The 12,771-nt window shown below is 37.4% G+C and overlaps 2 protein-coding genes across 2 annotated transcripts; one reads left to right on the forward strand and one right to left on the reverse strand.

Annotated features, from left to right (window-relative positions):
- The first annotated feature begins 2,408 nt into the window (after positions 1 to 2,408).
- LOC144663818 (histamine H2 receptor-like) lies at positions 2,409 to 3,667 on the forward strand. Its single transcript, XM_078524882.1, has one exon. The coding sequence runs from the start codon at positions 2,541 to 2,543 to the stop codon at positions 3,465 to 3,467; it is 927 nt and encodes a 308-aa protein (XP_078381008.1). The 5' UTR covers positions 2,409 to 2,540; the 3' UTR covers positions 3,468 to 3,667.
- Positions 3,668 to 5,985: 2,318 nt separating this feature from the next.
- On the reverse strand, positions 5,986 to 7,029 carry LOC144663820 (histamine H2 receptor-like). Its single transcript, XM_078524883.1, has one exon. It carries the CDS (start codon positions 6,944 to 6,946, stop codon positions 6,047 to 6,049), a length of 900 nt encoding a protein of 299 aa, XP_078381009.1. The 5' UTR covers positions 6,947 to 7,029; the 3' UTR covers positions 5,986 to 6,046.
- Between the last annotated feature and the right edge of the window lie 5,742 nt (positions 7,030 to 12,771).

The raw sequence follows: 12,771 nt of genomic DNA on the forward strand, positions 1-12,771 counted from the left end.
ATGAGTTACGTAATCCAAATGTTTTTATTGGTTAGTTGCATGTCACCAAAATAGCGGTCAACCCCTAAAAAATCGAACAAAAGCCGCCATTTCCAAGGCATGTTGTTTTGCATGTTGTAAACCCATTGGACCCATGGGAGTTTTGACGGTATATATGATATCTTCGAACTTGACATAACAATCTATCAAAGACCCTAATAGGAGTTCTCTAGTACAATTCATCGGTATTTTCGAAGCTAATCTCGAATACCTTTCTCGATTGTTCAAAAAGTGGCACCCGAAAAGTAGAACCCGAAAAGAACGTCAAAGAGTCGTGACCACGTTATTGAGAGATTTGTGAGTGAATTGAAAATAAAAAAGTTGTAATATTATAATACAATACAGCACTCATTCAACTAGTATATCAAAGGTAAGAATACTTTGAAAAAGTTCAGTATGGGATAAGTCTGTACGCAGTAAGACCAGCATTTTTTAATGACTACTTTACTGGATGGCCTTGTATTGACTATCTTTGTCTTTCGTTTCAAGCAGACATCTAAAATTAAAATCAAAACCTTGTTTTTTGTGTCTTACTATTTCAGAGCTAACCGAACCTACTGGGAGAATCTAAAGCCGGCCAGCGGTCGTCCATTTTGTCCTTCTTTGAGTGTACCTGAAACAGGAGTACTTGGACCTGGCTGATTAAATCAACATTTGAAAAGCGCATTTAAGTCAATAGTCTGGTTATATAGTCAAGGAATAAATCTGGTTTTAATTGAGTGCATCTTGGTGCTTTGTTGTTTTTTGTCATGATCGTGTTTTCAAATGGATTCTGCCTCATCTTTCTGTTCTCTTACTCTTTTCCTTGCAGAGGATTCAAACGGTAATTAAACGGTCGAAAGGAGCGAAATAGAAGGGGCGGGTGTGGTGTCGGCAGGCCCTTTCAGTTCCCTATTCCCAGGCTCTACACGCTTTATCGTGTAACCGCGCTTGTAAGGGGCACCTTGCAACAAACCTTCAGATGAGTACGACTTTTGAAACCAAGTGCTTATGCTTTCGATTATTACATTACACACCAATCCTGTAGAGATAGTCTCCTTATCAACAGTTGGATTTAGGGCTCTGGGAACGTAACTGGATTGAATTTCGAAAGTTGTACTCCTACCCGTACTTCCTCTACGGAGTTCCCTGAAAAGAAGAATCAAAAGGTAGACAAGGAGATCTACTGCTCCGCATGCAAAAATATTACTGTGTAACGTAAACTACTTTTACACACTCCTCGCCCTTAAATCGGCGAATTTTTTATCGTTCCAGGATTCTAAAGTTCTGAAACAATCTTGAAAACTAGAAAGTGATAAAAACTCCTGTTACCACCAAGACAACACAAATCTACTGAACATAATTAATAGTAACATAAAACCAGCCTTGATACTGACAAGTGAGTCGCAACCACCCATGTTATTCCTGCTAGTAACTAATAGATTTATGTGAAGGGGGACAGGGGGCGGGAGCCCGGGAGTAAAAGGTACGGGAAGCGGGAGTAAAAGGCATGGGAGGCGGGAGGTTTAGACGCCCCCCCCCCCCCCCCTTAATTTTTCCTTTAACTTTAGGTAATAAAAAGGGGGTCGCCATGCTTGTTTAAAGCTAGGCACAAACTAGGGGACTAGTCGCAGGGAATAATCGCAGGGACTTATCCCTTAGTGTGTACTGGTAAAAAAATTGACCGATTTGTGGGACTATTGGTCCCTGCGACTAGTCCCAGAAATCAAACCAGCTTTATTTGTGGGACTAGTCGCAGGGACCAAAAATGTGGTCCCTGCGACTAGAATTTCGATGCAAAATACGAGTACACACTAAGGGATTGGTCCCCGAAGCAAGTCCCTGCCAGCGACAAGACCCTGCAACTAGTCCCCTAGTGTGTGCCCACCTTAAAAGAAAACGACCATATATTTCCTTGACGAGATTCTCCTTTAATGTTCTGCGTGCACGCTAGATGACGCAGAAAAAAAAAACTAGGTATGCACAGAAAGGATGCACAATGCAATTTACTGGAATCACCTTAATTTATTTGGAGTATTTAAAATTAATCTGGCATAAGGCCTAAGAACGTGGCTTCGTTATTGAGCAAAACCAGCAGTGTAATAATCCATGGCTTTTCCACTTCTGTGAGTATTGTAAGCTGTCGCTGTATTAAAATAAACAAGTTTTAATTAAGACCCACGTCCTGTTATGAAAATAATAAACTCATGCTTCGATTTCCATCGACTTGTTGATTAAACGTAAAATGATTTGTTCAGGGAATTGAATAGGAGCAGCTGCACTTATTGTTATTTCTCGTTAAAAGCCTTGCCATGCAATCGTTCTCAGTTTATCTGAGTTGTGATCGAAAACTGATTCACCGACGCTTTGCATGCATGAGCCTAGAGACTTTAATCAATATATAACTTTTGGATTTATACAAACTGTATTTTATCCTAGTGTAAAATTTAAAGGGAGAAAACTGTTTCCCCAAAGCTGAATTGAAAGACATCGCAGAGGCAGAGAGACAAATACACCGGAAAATGTCTGAAAATGGACGCCATCGCCTTGCGCTACAAATGTGGGAACAATTTCAAACCAGAAACACGGCGACTGTGGTTTCAGAAACTGCCGCACTTTCCTTGGTAATGTTTCTCTCGCTAGTTGGAAATATCATGGTCTGTTTTGCTGTGTACAGAAACCCGACACTGCGCCGTCCAAGCAACTATTACATCATCTCCTTGGCCCTAAGCGACATTCTCCAAGCTTTGTGCATGATGCCGCTATCGATCGGACTGGCAGCAACAAGCGAGTGGCCATTTGGGACTTCTGCTTGTTATTTCGTGGCCATTTTAGGGTTCTGTTTGGCACAAATCTCTGTTTACAACATGGCACTCATGGCATTGAACAGATATTATAAAATAGTGAAGCCATTCAGGTACCAAACCACCTTCAAAAAGAAATTCATCATTGTAACAGCATCGCTGGCGTGGATTGTAGCCATTTTTATCTCTCTTTTAATGAGTTTTGCTTTCGGCTTTAACGCTAATCCACACCCAGGATTTCTCATTTGCATCATAGAATTTCCTGACTTTGTATTTCCTGTTGTAGGTATTGTTGCATTTTTGCCGTATCCCATTATCCTTTTCTGCTACTGGAAAATTTACAGATTTGTCAAAATGCACAATGCAAATGTTTCGTGGCAGAGTTCCAATGTTGAAGATGTTAACATAACCAAAACACTTTTCGTAACAGTTGTTGCCTTTGCCGGCCTATTGTTGCCAGCTCATGTCGTATATGGTACATCTATCTTATTAGGCTTTTATTATTTCCCACACCAGCTTATGTTTCTTGTAACGCTGTTAGTGTTTGTGTCGAGTTGTGTCAACCCTTTCATTTATGGTTACATGAATCGCTCATTCAAAAATGAGTTCAAGAAATGTTTGAGGCCGAGGAGAACGAATCCATAAACACGTATTCATGTTGAGCCTGTTTCTATTTCTCGTTTTCAAAACAGCAGCTACGATTTAGCTGAAATTTTACGTGATATCACTGAAAAAGTTATTTGGAGTACAGTATTCAAAATTAATATGATCTAGCATAAGGCCAAACAGCAAGGCTTCGTTACTGAGCAAAAACAACAGTTTAATAATACATGACTTTTTCATTTCCATGTGTATAACGTAAGCTGTTGCTTTCAAATGAACACATTTTAATTAAGACCAGCACCCTTTTGAAAATAATAGACTCGTGCCTCGATTTCCATCGAGTTGTTGATGAATGAGCAGCTGCACTTGTTGTTATTTCTCGTTAAAAGTCTTACCATGCAATCGTTTTTAGTTAATCTGAGTTGTGTCCGAAAACTGCTTCAACGAACCTTTGCATGAGCTTACAGACTTCTTTCAATATTTGACTGTAAGGGTCATATAAACAGCTCTATTATCCTAGTGTAAAATGAAAAGGAAGAAAAGTCTTTCTCTGAATGTGAATTGAAAGGCATCGCAGAGGCAGAGAGAGAGAGAGAGAGAGAGAGAGAGACAACGGAAAATGTCTGAAAATGGCCGCGACAGCCTTGAGACAAATCTGTGGAAACAATTTCAAACCAGAAACATGGCGACTGTGGTTTCAGAAACTACCGCATTCTTCTTGGTAATGTTCCTCTCGCTAGTTGGCAATATCATGGTTTTACAACATGGCACTAATGGCATTGAACAGATATTATAAAATAATGAAACCATCCAATACCAAACCACATTCAAAAAGAAATCATCATCGTAACAGCATCGCTGGCGTGGATTATACCCATTTTTATCTCTCTCTGATCGGCACCAAACAGCAACTCGGTAAAGTCAGAATTGATAACATAGTGATTGGCACCTCTCCCATTGCTCCGCAGTCCCTCGTTAGAAATCTAGGTGTGTGGTTGGATTCCAATCTATCGATGGGCGTTCACATAACGAAAACAAGCTCTGTTGCGTTTTATTATTTGTATAATATTAGAAGGATTAGGAAATATCTTAGTAAGGAATGTACGGAAACATTGATGCATGCCTTTATCTCTAGTCGAATTGACTATTGTAACAGCTTATTATATGGACTACCGGCACGTCAGCTACAGAAATTGCAAAGAGTTCAGAACTCAGCCGCTCGCCTTGTTTTAGAACAAAGCAAATATTGTCACATTACGCCTCTGCTTAGATCACTCCATTGGTTGCCTGTCAAGTTTCGTATTGACTTTAAGATTTTATTGTTAACGTTTGAGGCTATCCATGGTCTCGCTCCGCCTTACATTACCGAACTTATATCTGTTAGGGATACTGGTGATAGATATAACTTAAGGTCAAATGATGGAATACTGTTAAACTTTCCTACCATCAAGTCTTTTATTACCCTGGGTGACAGATCTTTTTATATGGCTGCTCCAAAATTATGGAATGATCTTCCCATTTTTATTAGAAATATTTAAATAGTTTTAAAAAGTATCTTAAGACTCATTTGTTTCAGAAGGCGTTTTTAAGCTAATTTTTATTTTTTAGTGATTGTAATTTTACACTTATCAGGTATTTTAGTATTTTTATTAATTTTAGGGCAAGTAAGTAATTTATATTTTTATAAATATTGTAATGCGCAAGTGAAAATCCTTGATTGATACTTTCGCAATATAAGTTCTTTAGAGTCTTCCAATATACACACGTTACACAAACGTATTCCCTCTCAGAATACAAATACATATAATAGTAACATTCAACAAAAGTTATATGACGTTTCAAATTCAACTACAGTCTAAATCAGCGTAAATTTCTGTACGTTTAGTTCTAGCTTATTTTGAAGTATTACTTAATAATAATAATATTTAATATTTATATTGCGCATTTTCTATTCTATGTTTTCTATTGGTGAAGTGTTATGATTATTTCTTTTCCCCACAAATTGAAAGCATTACAATAAAGTGCAGTCATTTTTTCTCAGAGATAAGCCACAGCTTTCACGCTTTGCATCTAAAGCGATTTCACGCCATTGCATAAAATTATCTTTAATGTTTACCCAGGAGAAAATTGAAGTCGAGATATGCCTTTATGAATAGGGTTATAACAATTCAACATATATTTGCAGTCAAGGTTATTTAATAATTTTACTATTATATTCGTTACGCCTGGTGTCCGTTGGAAGCGTCTATGAGGGTAAAACCGACAACAGCAACAAATGTAACTGTAATTTTTCCAAGGAATGGAATGCAGGCGGTAGTGCCATGATACAATGCCAAAAAGTAGTTTCAGAAAAACAAACATAATATCATGCAAGATGGTATACAACCGTTCCCTTCACAAATGCCTTTATCTTAATTTTATCGCGTATCCTGACAAATAGAAAACGCTAAAAGCGTAACTAAATTTATGACTTTTCAAAGTAAGGTAATGTATTTGCAATACAATAAAATATAAAGTAAGCTTGATCATGGCTTTTATGGCATTTCAAGTCACTATATATAACTAACTAAAGGAAGTAAGTAAAATTTCTATTTATAAGAGAGAAATACCCCGTTTGGTACCTAACTGGATTCTGTGCCTATTGTCTGCGTTTTTCTCAACTTTAAACATTTCTTAAACTCGTTTTTGAATGAGCGATTCATGAAACCATAAATAAAGGGATTGACACAACTCGACGAGAAAACTAGGAAGGTTCCGAAGAGTGTGAGCTGACGTGGAAGAGAGAATGGGATGGACGCTAAATAAATGGAATGAGCCGGCAACCAAAGAACAACAAAAGCGATAACGGTGACGAAAAGAGTTTTGCTGATCTTAACATCTTCAACGTTGGAACTCTGCCATGAAACACTTGCATTGTGCAACTTGACGACCCTGTGAATTTTCCAGTAGCAGAAAATGATAATAATATACGGCAAGTACATGGCAACGGTCAGTACGGGAAGGCCGAATGAACGATACTGTACAGCACAAAGGGCGAAATACGGGTTTGGTTTGGCGTGATCAGAGCCAAGGAAAAATGTGATGAGAACAGTGTAGAGAATACTTAGAACCCACACGAGTGATGCTGTTACAATGATGAATCTCTTTTTGAATGTGGTTTGGTACTTGGCTGGTTTTACTATTTTATAATATCTGTTCAGTGCCATTAGCACCATAGTGTATATGGAAATTTTCGCCAAGGCATACTTGGAAATGGCCATGAAGTAGCATGCAGAAGTTCCAAATGGCCAAACACCAGTTGCCAGCATCGCAATCGATAGCGGCATTGTACACAGAGCTTGAAAAATGTCGCTGAATGCCAAGGAAATGATGTAGTAGTTACTCGGACAGCGTAGTCTTGGGTTTTTGTAAACAGCATAGCAGACTAGGAGGTTTCCAACCAGTGAAAGAAACAGCACCAAGCAAAATATGGCAGTCTCTGAAACAATTTCGGCCGTGTTCCTATCAAGATTCTGAGCCATTCTGTAGGGTCTTTTCGCCTGTTAAGGTCTAAACGCTGCCTTGAAATACCTTCCGGATAATGCTCTAGACCTAGCTACTTGCCTCTTCGAACAAATGTTTTGAAATTTGGTCTACTTCGTAGCAGGGTTTATTCGAAACTGACAGCACGCAATCGTTTGTTTCTTGTTAGCCAAGACATGACAGCGAATCAATATAAAAACAGCTGCGGGTTATATTTAGTTCATTAAAATAAAGTCCATTGTTCATTGTAAGATCCTGATGTTTTTAATTATAACTTCTTTATTTGAAATACCGTTCATTCACGTACAGTAAGAAAGCCCCTGACAGGCATAAAGGAAAGTCCCTTGTTTGCGTTGACAAGACCTCTATCATCCTCTCAACTATTGATGTCGGTTTTGCTGTTCACCCTGCATTTAAAAGACATATTTGATTTAATTCTTCCTTTTTTTCTTTAATCGATCGTCAGTTTTGATTAACTTTAGTAAGTTTGAGATGTTTATTTGTATTTGGAAATACAAAAGCAGATCCCTTATATCAACACACTACTTTGCACTAATATACACCTCACCTTTATAAAAGAGATAAAATTAAACGAAAATACATTCAGAAAGTTATAAAAATGGTAATTTCGCGTGCTGTGTTGTTTTGATTATAGTAGAGCTTTTGGGCACTGTCAGAAACAATGACTTTATCTATGAATGGCCCTGTTGACATCTTGCTATACGTTTTTGCAATTTAATCTAGAAAACAATATACTCGCTTTTGTCTTGCCTTTTTCCCACTTCTAAAATTTTGCCTTTCTTTTAAACATCTAAAGAGTAGTAGGTTCACTGAATTAATAACTAAAAGTGGCTATAAGCCACTAAACTCGGAAAAGTTATTTTGAAACAAGAATCGAAAACAACAAATTGACAAATAAAGGTTTGCTAATACAAATGATGTTATACTTTCCAAACTTCTGTTTACTTTACTTTGATTGTCATCAAATACTGATCGAGAGCAGACCGAAAGGCCAAGAGATACAGTTCCCATCTGTTGAAAATTAATTTCTTTCTTTTTATTTTTCCTTTTTGTTATTTGAAGGTAACGAAAAATAATAATAATAATAATAATAATAATAATAATAATAATAATAATAATAATATCATTGGCTATAAGTCGAGCGATTTTTTTTCACCAAATCGTACTGAAATAAATTCATCTTTAGCTGAGTGTTTTAGTTAGGTTAGTTTTTCTAACTGGTTCTCAAAAACCAAAGGTTTACGGTCTCGGTTTATAGCTGAATAAATATCATAATATTATTTCAAGAAAACTGACATTAATACAATATTTCGGTTGGTGACTAAGCATGTTAATTTTATGTAATTTAACAAGAAATGTAGGTATCAGAGAAAAGGTCTAATTCTCTAGAGGCCTTAGAACACTTGCACGCATTGCGTGCATATGTCTAACAGGAAACGAGTGAAGGAGTGATGGAGTGAAGGAGTGAAGGAGTGAATTCACTTCGCTCACTACAACTCTTTTCCTAGTTTAAAATGAGCAGTTTTATCTCGTTACCAGCTTTTTATTACTTATCATGCGCGAAGTGCGAGGGACTGGCTATATGCAAGCCATGCGATTTGTAAGAAACTGAACGTTCGAAACGCCGCCAGTTGTTAACGAAGGTTAAATAATCTTAGGCGGTTAGGAGATACTTAGTTAGGACACCATTGTTGGCGTGTTCTGATTGGCTACTCGAAACTTTGTATGTCCTTTGCTCCCTCTGAGTATACAGATCCATATTATTGTAACATTTAAGAAGTACTTAAAGGAAAAACAGCGCTTGCATGCAGCGGCAGAAGTTAAAAAAATCAAATTCCTTCATTTTTTGGTCATTATTAGCCTTTAGGTAGATAAGAAACTTGATGTATTTTGTTCCCACCAGAAGTGATCGGAGCCTCAAAATGACAAAATTTTCAACCCGAAATTCGCTATCGTAAACTCTCCTTGCAATCGCAAATAATTGAAAGCGTCCAAAGCTGTCTTGACAGCTTTTCTATCAACAGAGAACTCCAAAATGAGCAATTTGTTCTTCAAACTTTCTTTGCGGTGATGAAAAATTGGTTTGCGTTACTTTTAACTCCGTTACGTTTAACAGCTGCCGGTTAAATTTAGTCCATTTAAGTCCATTGTTTGATAAAATCCTGAGGTTTTTAATTAAAACTTCTTTATTTTAATTACTGGTTATTCACGTTCAGTAAGTAAGCTCCTGACAGGAAAAAATTTAAAATTCCTTGCAACCGTTGTCAAGACTTTTATTATTCTCTCAACTATTGTTTTCAGTTTTTCTGTTAACCCTGCATTTAAAGTGCATTTTTTGATTTATTGTGTTCCTTTTTTTCTTTAGTTGTCGTTTCTGATTAATTTCAGTAAAACTGAGATGTTTATTTGTTTTTGAAAATTAAATGGAAATGCGGATCTCTTATATCAACAAACCAGTTTGTACCAATATACTCGCTTTGCTTCACCACAGAGATATAAATTCAGACAGTTATCAAAATGGTAATTTTGCATGCTGTGTTGTTTTGATTGTATTAGAACTGCTAGACACTGTCGGCCACAATTATATCATCTTGTTGAAGCAGGATTTTTTTTTGGGGGGGGGGGGGTTAAGCTCCTCTACTTCAACACTCAATTCATAGCTTCTGTTTTTCTCTCTAGTCTAATTTGGGATGAATATGATATTAAACACAACGTTTAGTTGTTTATTTGTTAGCTTTGCTTCGAATGTAAAACGCGGGAATTCTTATAAGTTCGAAGTGTTAATATCACTACATTTCTACTGATGCCGAGGAAAATGTATAATATTAATCCTTTCTATCAAAATTTACCATTCCACTTTCAAATCAACTGATTTACCTCGATTTCATCATGTGGTAGGCTGCTATTAAAGTTGATTTCTTGTGGTTTGCGTTCAATGTAAGTTATTCGGTTATGTTTTTATACCCGACTGAAAACATTCAGGAAAGACACTCATATCACGAAAGGAAAAAAACAGTGAAAAAAGGCTTAAAGAAAAAAGTTATTTCAGGATAATCATTTTACTGAGGGCTTACAGACTTTATGAGTTAACACACTTTCCCCGTCCGTGTTTCTTAAATTTCTCGGACGCCAGTGGCCGAAGACCAACAAGCACGGAACCCGGTGTATACATTTTGTCAAATAAAGACAGACATTGTTCCAATCCCACACAAATCTAATAGTTTTAATCGGATTTGAATATAAAAGCCAAAATAGCAACTTCGCATTTTTCAAGTTGATGTTTACAGCCTTTTCTTTTAGCCTCTGCTTTGCGGGAAGGAGCCTTTGAGCTACGGCAGCTAGGCACAAGAGTAACGTGGGATCTGGACTGCTGTGGCTTGTGAAACAGCAGATCGAATATAACTTAATGACTTCTAAAAGGCACAATCATATTCTGATATTTTACAAGCAACCTGCAGTGAATCTGATATTTTGATACAAATAATGCAGTCGAGCTTCGAAAGTCGTCTGTGTGTATAGAAAGTTTAGAAAGATAACGGTGATCTAATCTGGAGGTTGTTGGTTCGAATCCCACATTGGTCAAAGGAGATGTGTTTGCCTCTTGTGGTCCCTGATTTCCTTTCAAAAAATACGCTCTTAAGGGAATGACTTTGTTATTTTAAGGCTTTTTAAATTGCCCTGGAGTTTAATAATTCTTCAGTGTTCATACTGTCTACCGTGAGCTCCTGAATCGACTTTGCGGCAGCGGTGTACTAGCATACGAATAGGCGAACCTTAAGTTCATACGCTTAAGCGTCGAAACCACAAGAACGAGTCGGCGAGCGACCCGGAGACGCTAATTTCCCGCCGGCGTCGGCTCCCTTTGCTCATCGACTCGTGTGCAACTTGGAGTTCAGCTAGTGTACCTGAAATGTAAACTTATATAGAACTCATCTGGTTGTTTGACTAACGAGTTCAGAGGAATTACAAGTACACTACACCACCGTACCATGATATTACAGAGCTAAGTTTTGAAAATACCAAAACTGCTATAGCGCAGTTTTGTTGATAGAATATAACATAAATAAATTATTTTAATATTACGCTTAAGATATAAATTCCCACACGTAGTTTCAAAATAAACTAAAATAACAGCAATCAATATCGCAGTTTTATTTTAAGCGATATCAGAGCAAAGGTTTACTTCTAAAATGTGCTTAACACAGTTAAAGTAAAGTATAGTAAAACTTTATTAAGCCTCCCAATCAGGGCTTCTCAAACCTTGCACTTACAGATAAGCGCGCATTATAACTGACTTGGCTCATCAAAGACATTATATTAGATCGTGATTCTACAACTAAACAACGTTCGATTGTCAGTGATTTAGAAGGAGTATATTTGATCGTCTGATCGGAAATTGAAACCTCTATAATTAACTGGTAGCTGGGTCTTTTATCTTAAGAGGCACTTAAAATAAAAGGACGAGATATCTTTTCACGAGTAGAAATGTCGAGTAGAAATATATTGAGTGGGGAAACAGTTTTTCTTTTTTTACCAATAAACGTGCAAGACTATAATCCATTTGCACGACTACACGCCTTCGTATTGGACGTTCTAAGTTTCATTAAATGTTTCATAGTGAACATAAAATAAATTGATTTAATGCTGTGTTTAGCGAAAAGGGTTTTGAGTTATGAGTAAACTCAAAGCCTTTCGATTCACATCAGTTTGAACACAAACGTCGCGTCGAAGTTGGTGTCAAGAGGTCCGGTTTCGCCATTGATCTTTTGTCTTCGGCGTCCATGTCAAATATAGCGGTTGACAGGCGGCTGTACTCCCAGTCTCTGGGCAGCGGAGTGTCTGACTCCACGACTCCTATGGACTTAACGCCAGCCTTTTCGTTTCACCACGCTACCACTGACAATACAGTTGGTCATGGTGAGCGATCAGTGCTGTATCGAGTACATCAATTGTCGAGTGTCGTTTGTTTTCTGAGATTTCTTGATCTATATACACGACGCTCACAGCCTCCATTTATTTTTTTTAATATTCTTTTAATTATTACGGAACGGTGTAAAGATAAATGCAACGTTATTGATGCTTATATTGAGAGTATGGATTGTTTATAACATCATTTATAATTTTAGTTCTGGAATTTCTAAACGAAAACGATATTTCTCACGCCTATTTAGGTTCTGTTTACATGGTCACGATAAAAATTTGCTCCGCTTCGAAATTTGTACGGTAAAGGCTGGTTCTCATATGATCGCCCCGATCGTCCCTGTCGTTTGCAAAGTCTGAGGTGATTGGAGCAAGCAAACTTTTTGAAGCGACAGAAGCAACAGAGACGATCGGGACGATCATATGAGAACCAGGCTGAAGGCGTTACAAAGTGCACGAATCTGCGTAGCCAAACATAAAAAAAATGTGGACGTTATACTTTACAAACAAAAGAAGATATTTTGATTATTTATAAAAACTTTCAACCAATGCCTCTTTCTCTCCACCCAACTTGAAACGAGAACCACTGAATGGTTTACAAAACGTTAGAATGGCGGGGGTGGGGGAACAATACCAGTAGTCGCTATATAAATCAAAGAACCCTTTGCTCATGAGTTGTGATAAACAATTTAAATAATGGATACAATTATTGGTAGGTTCTTTCACGAGTTTTGGAAAAACTAAGAAAAAAATTCGCATTTATCTCTGTAGAAGCAGGTTGAATATGCATAACGACAACAACAACAACAACAACAGCAACTAAAAAATGCTATTGATAATGGCAACGAGTTTAAAAGAACAATCTGGCGCCCGTCGTTCTGCC

The sequence above is a fragment of the Oculina patagonica genome, chromosome 8 (genome assembly GCF_052425735.1).
Source record: "Oculina patagonica isolate OP01 chromosome 8, crgOcupat, whole genome shotgun sequence".
In the NCBI taxonomy this organism is placed as follows: Eukaryota; Metazoa; Cnidaria; class Anthozoa; order Scleractinia; family Oculinidae; genus Oculina; species Oculina patagonica.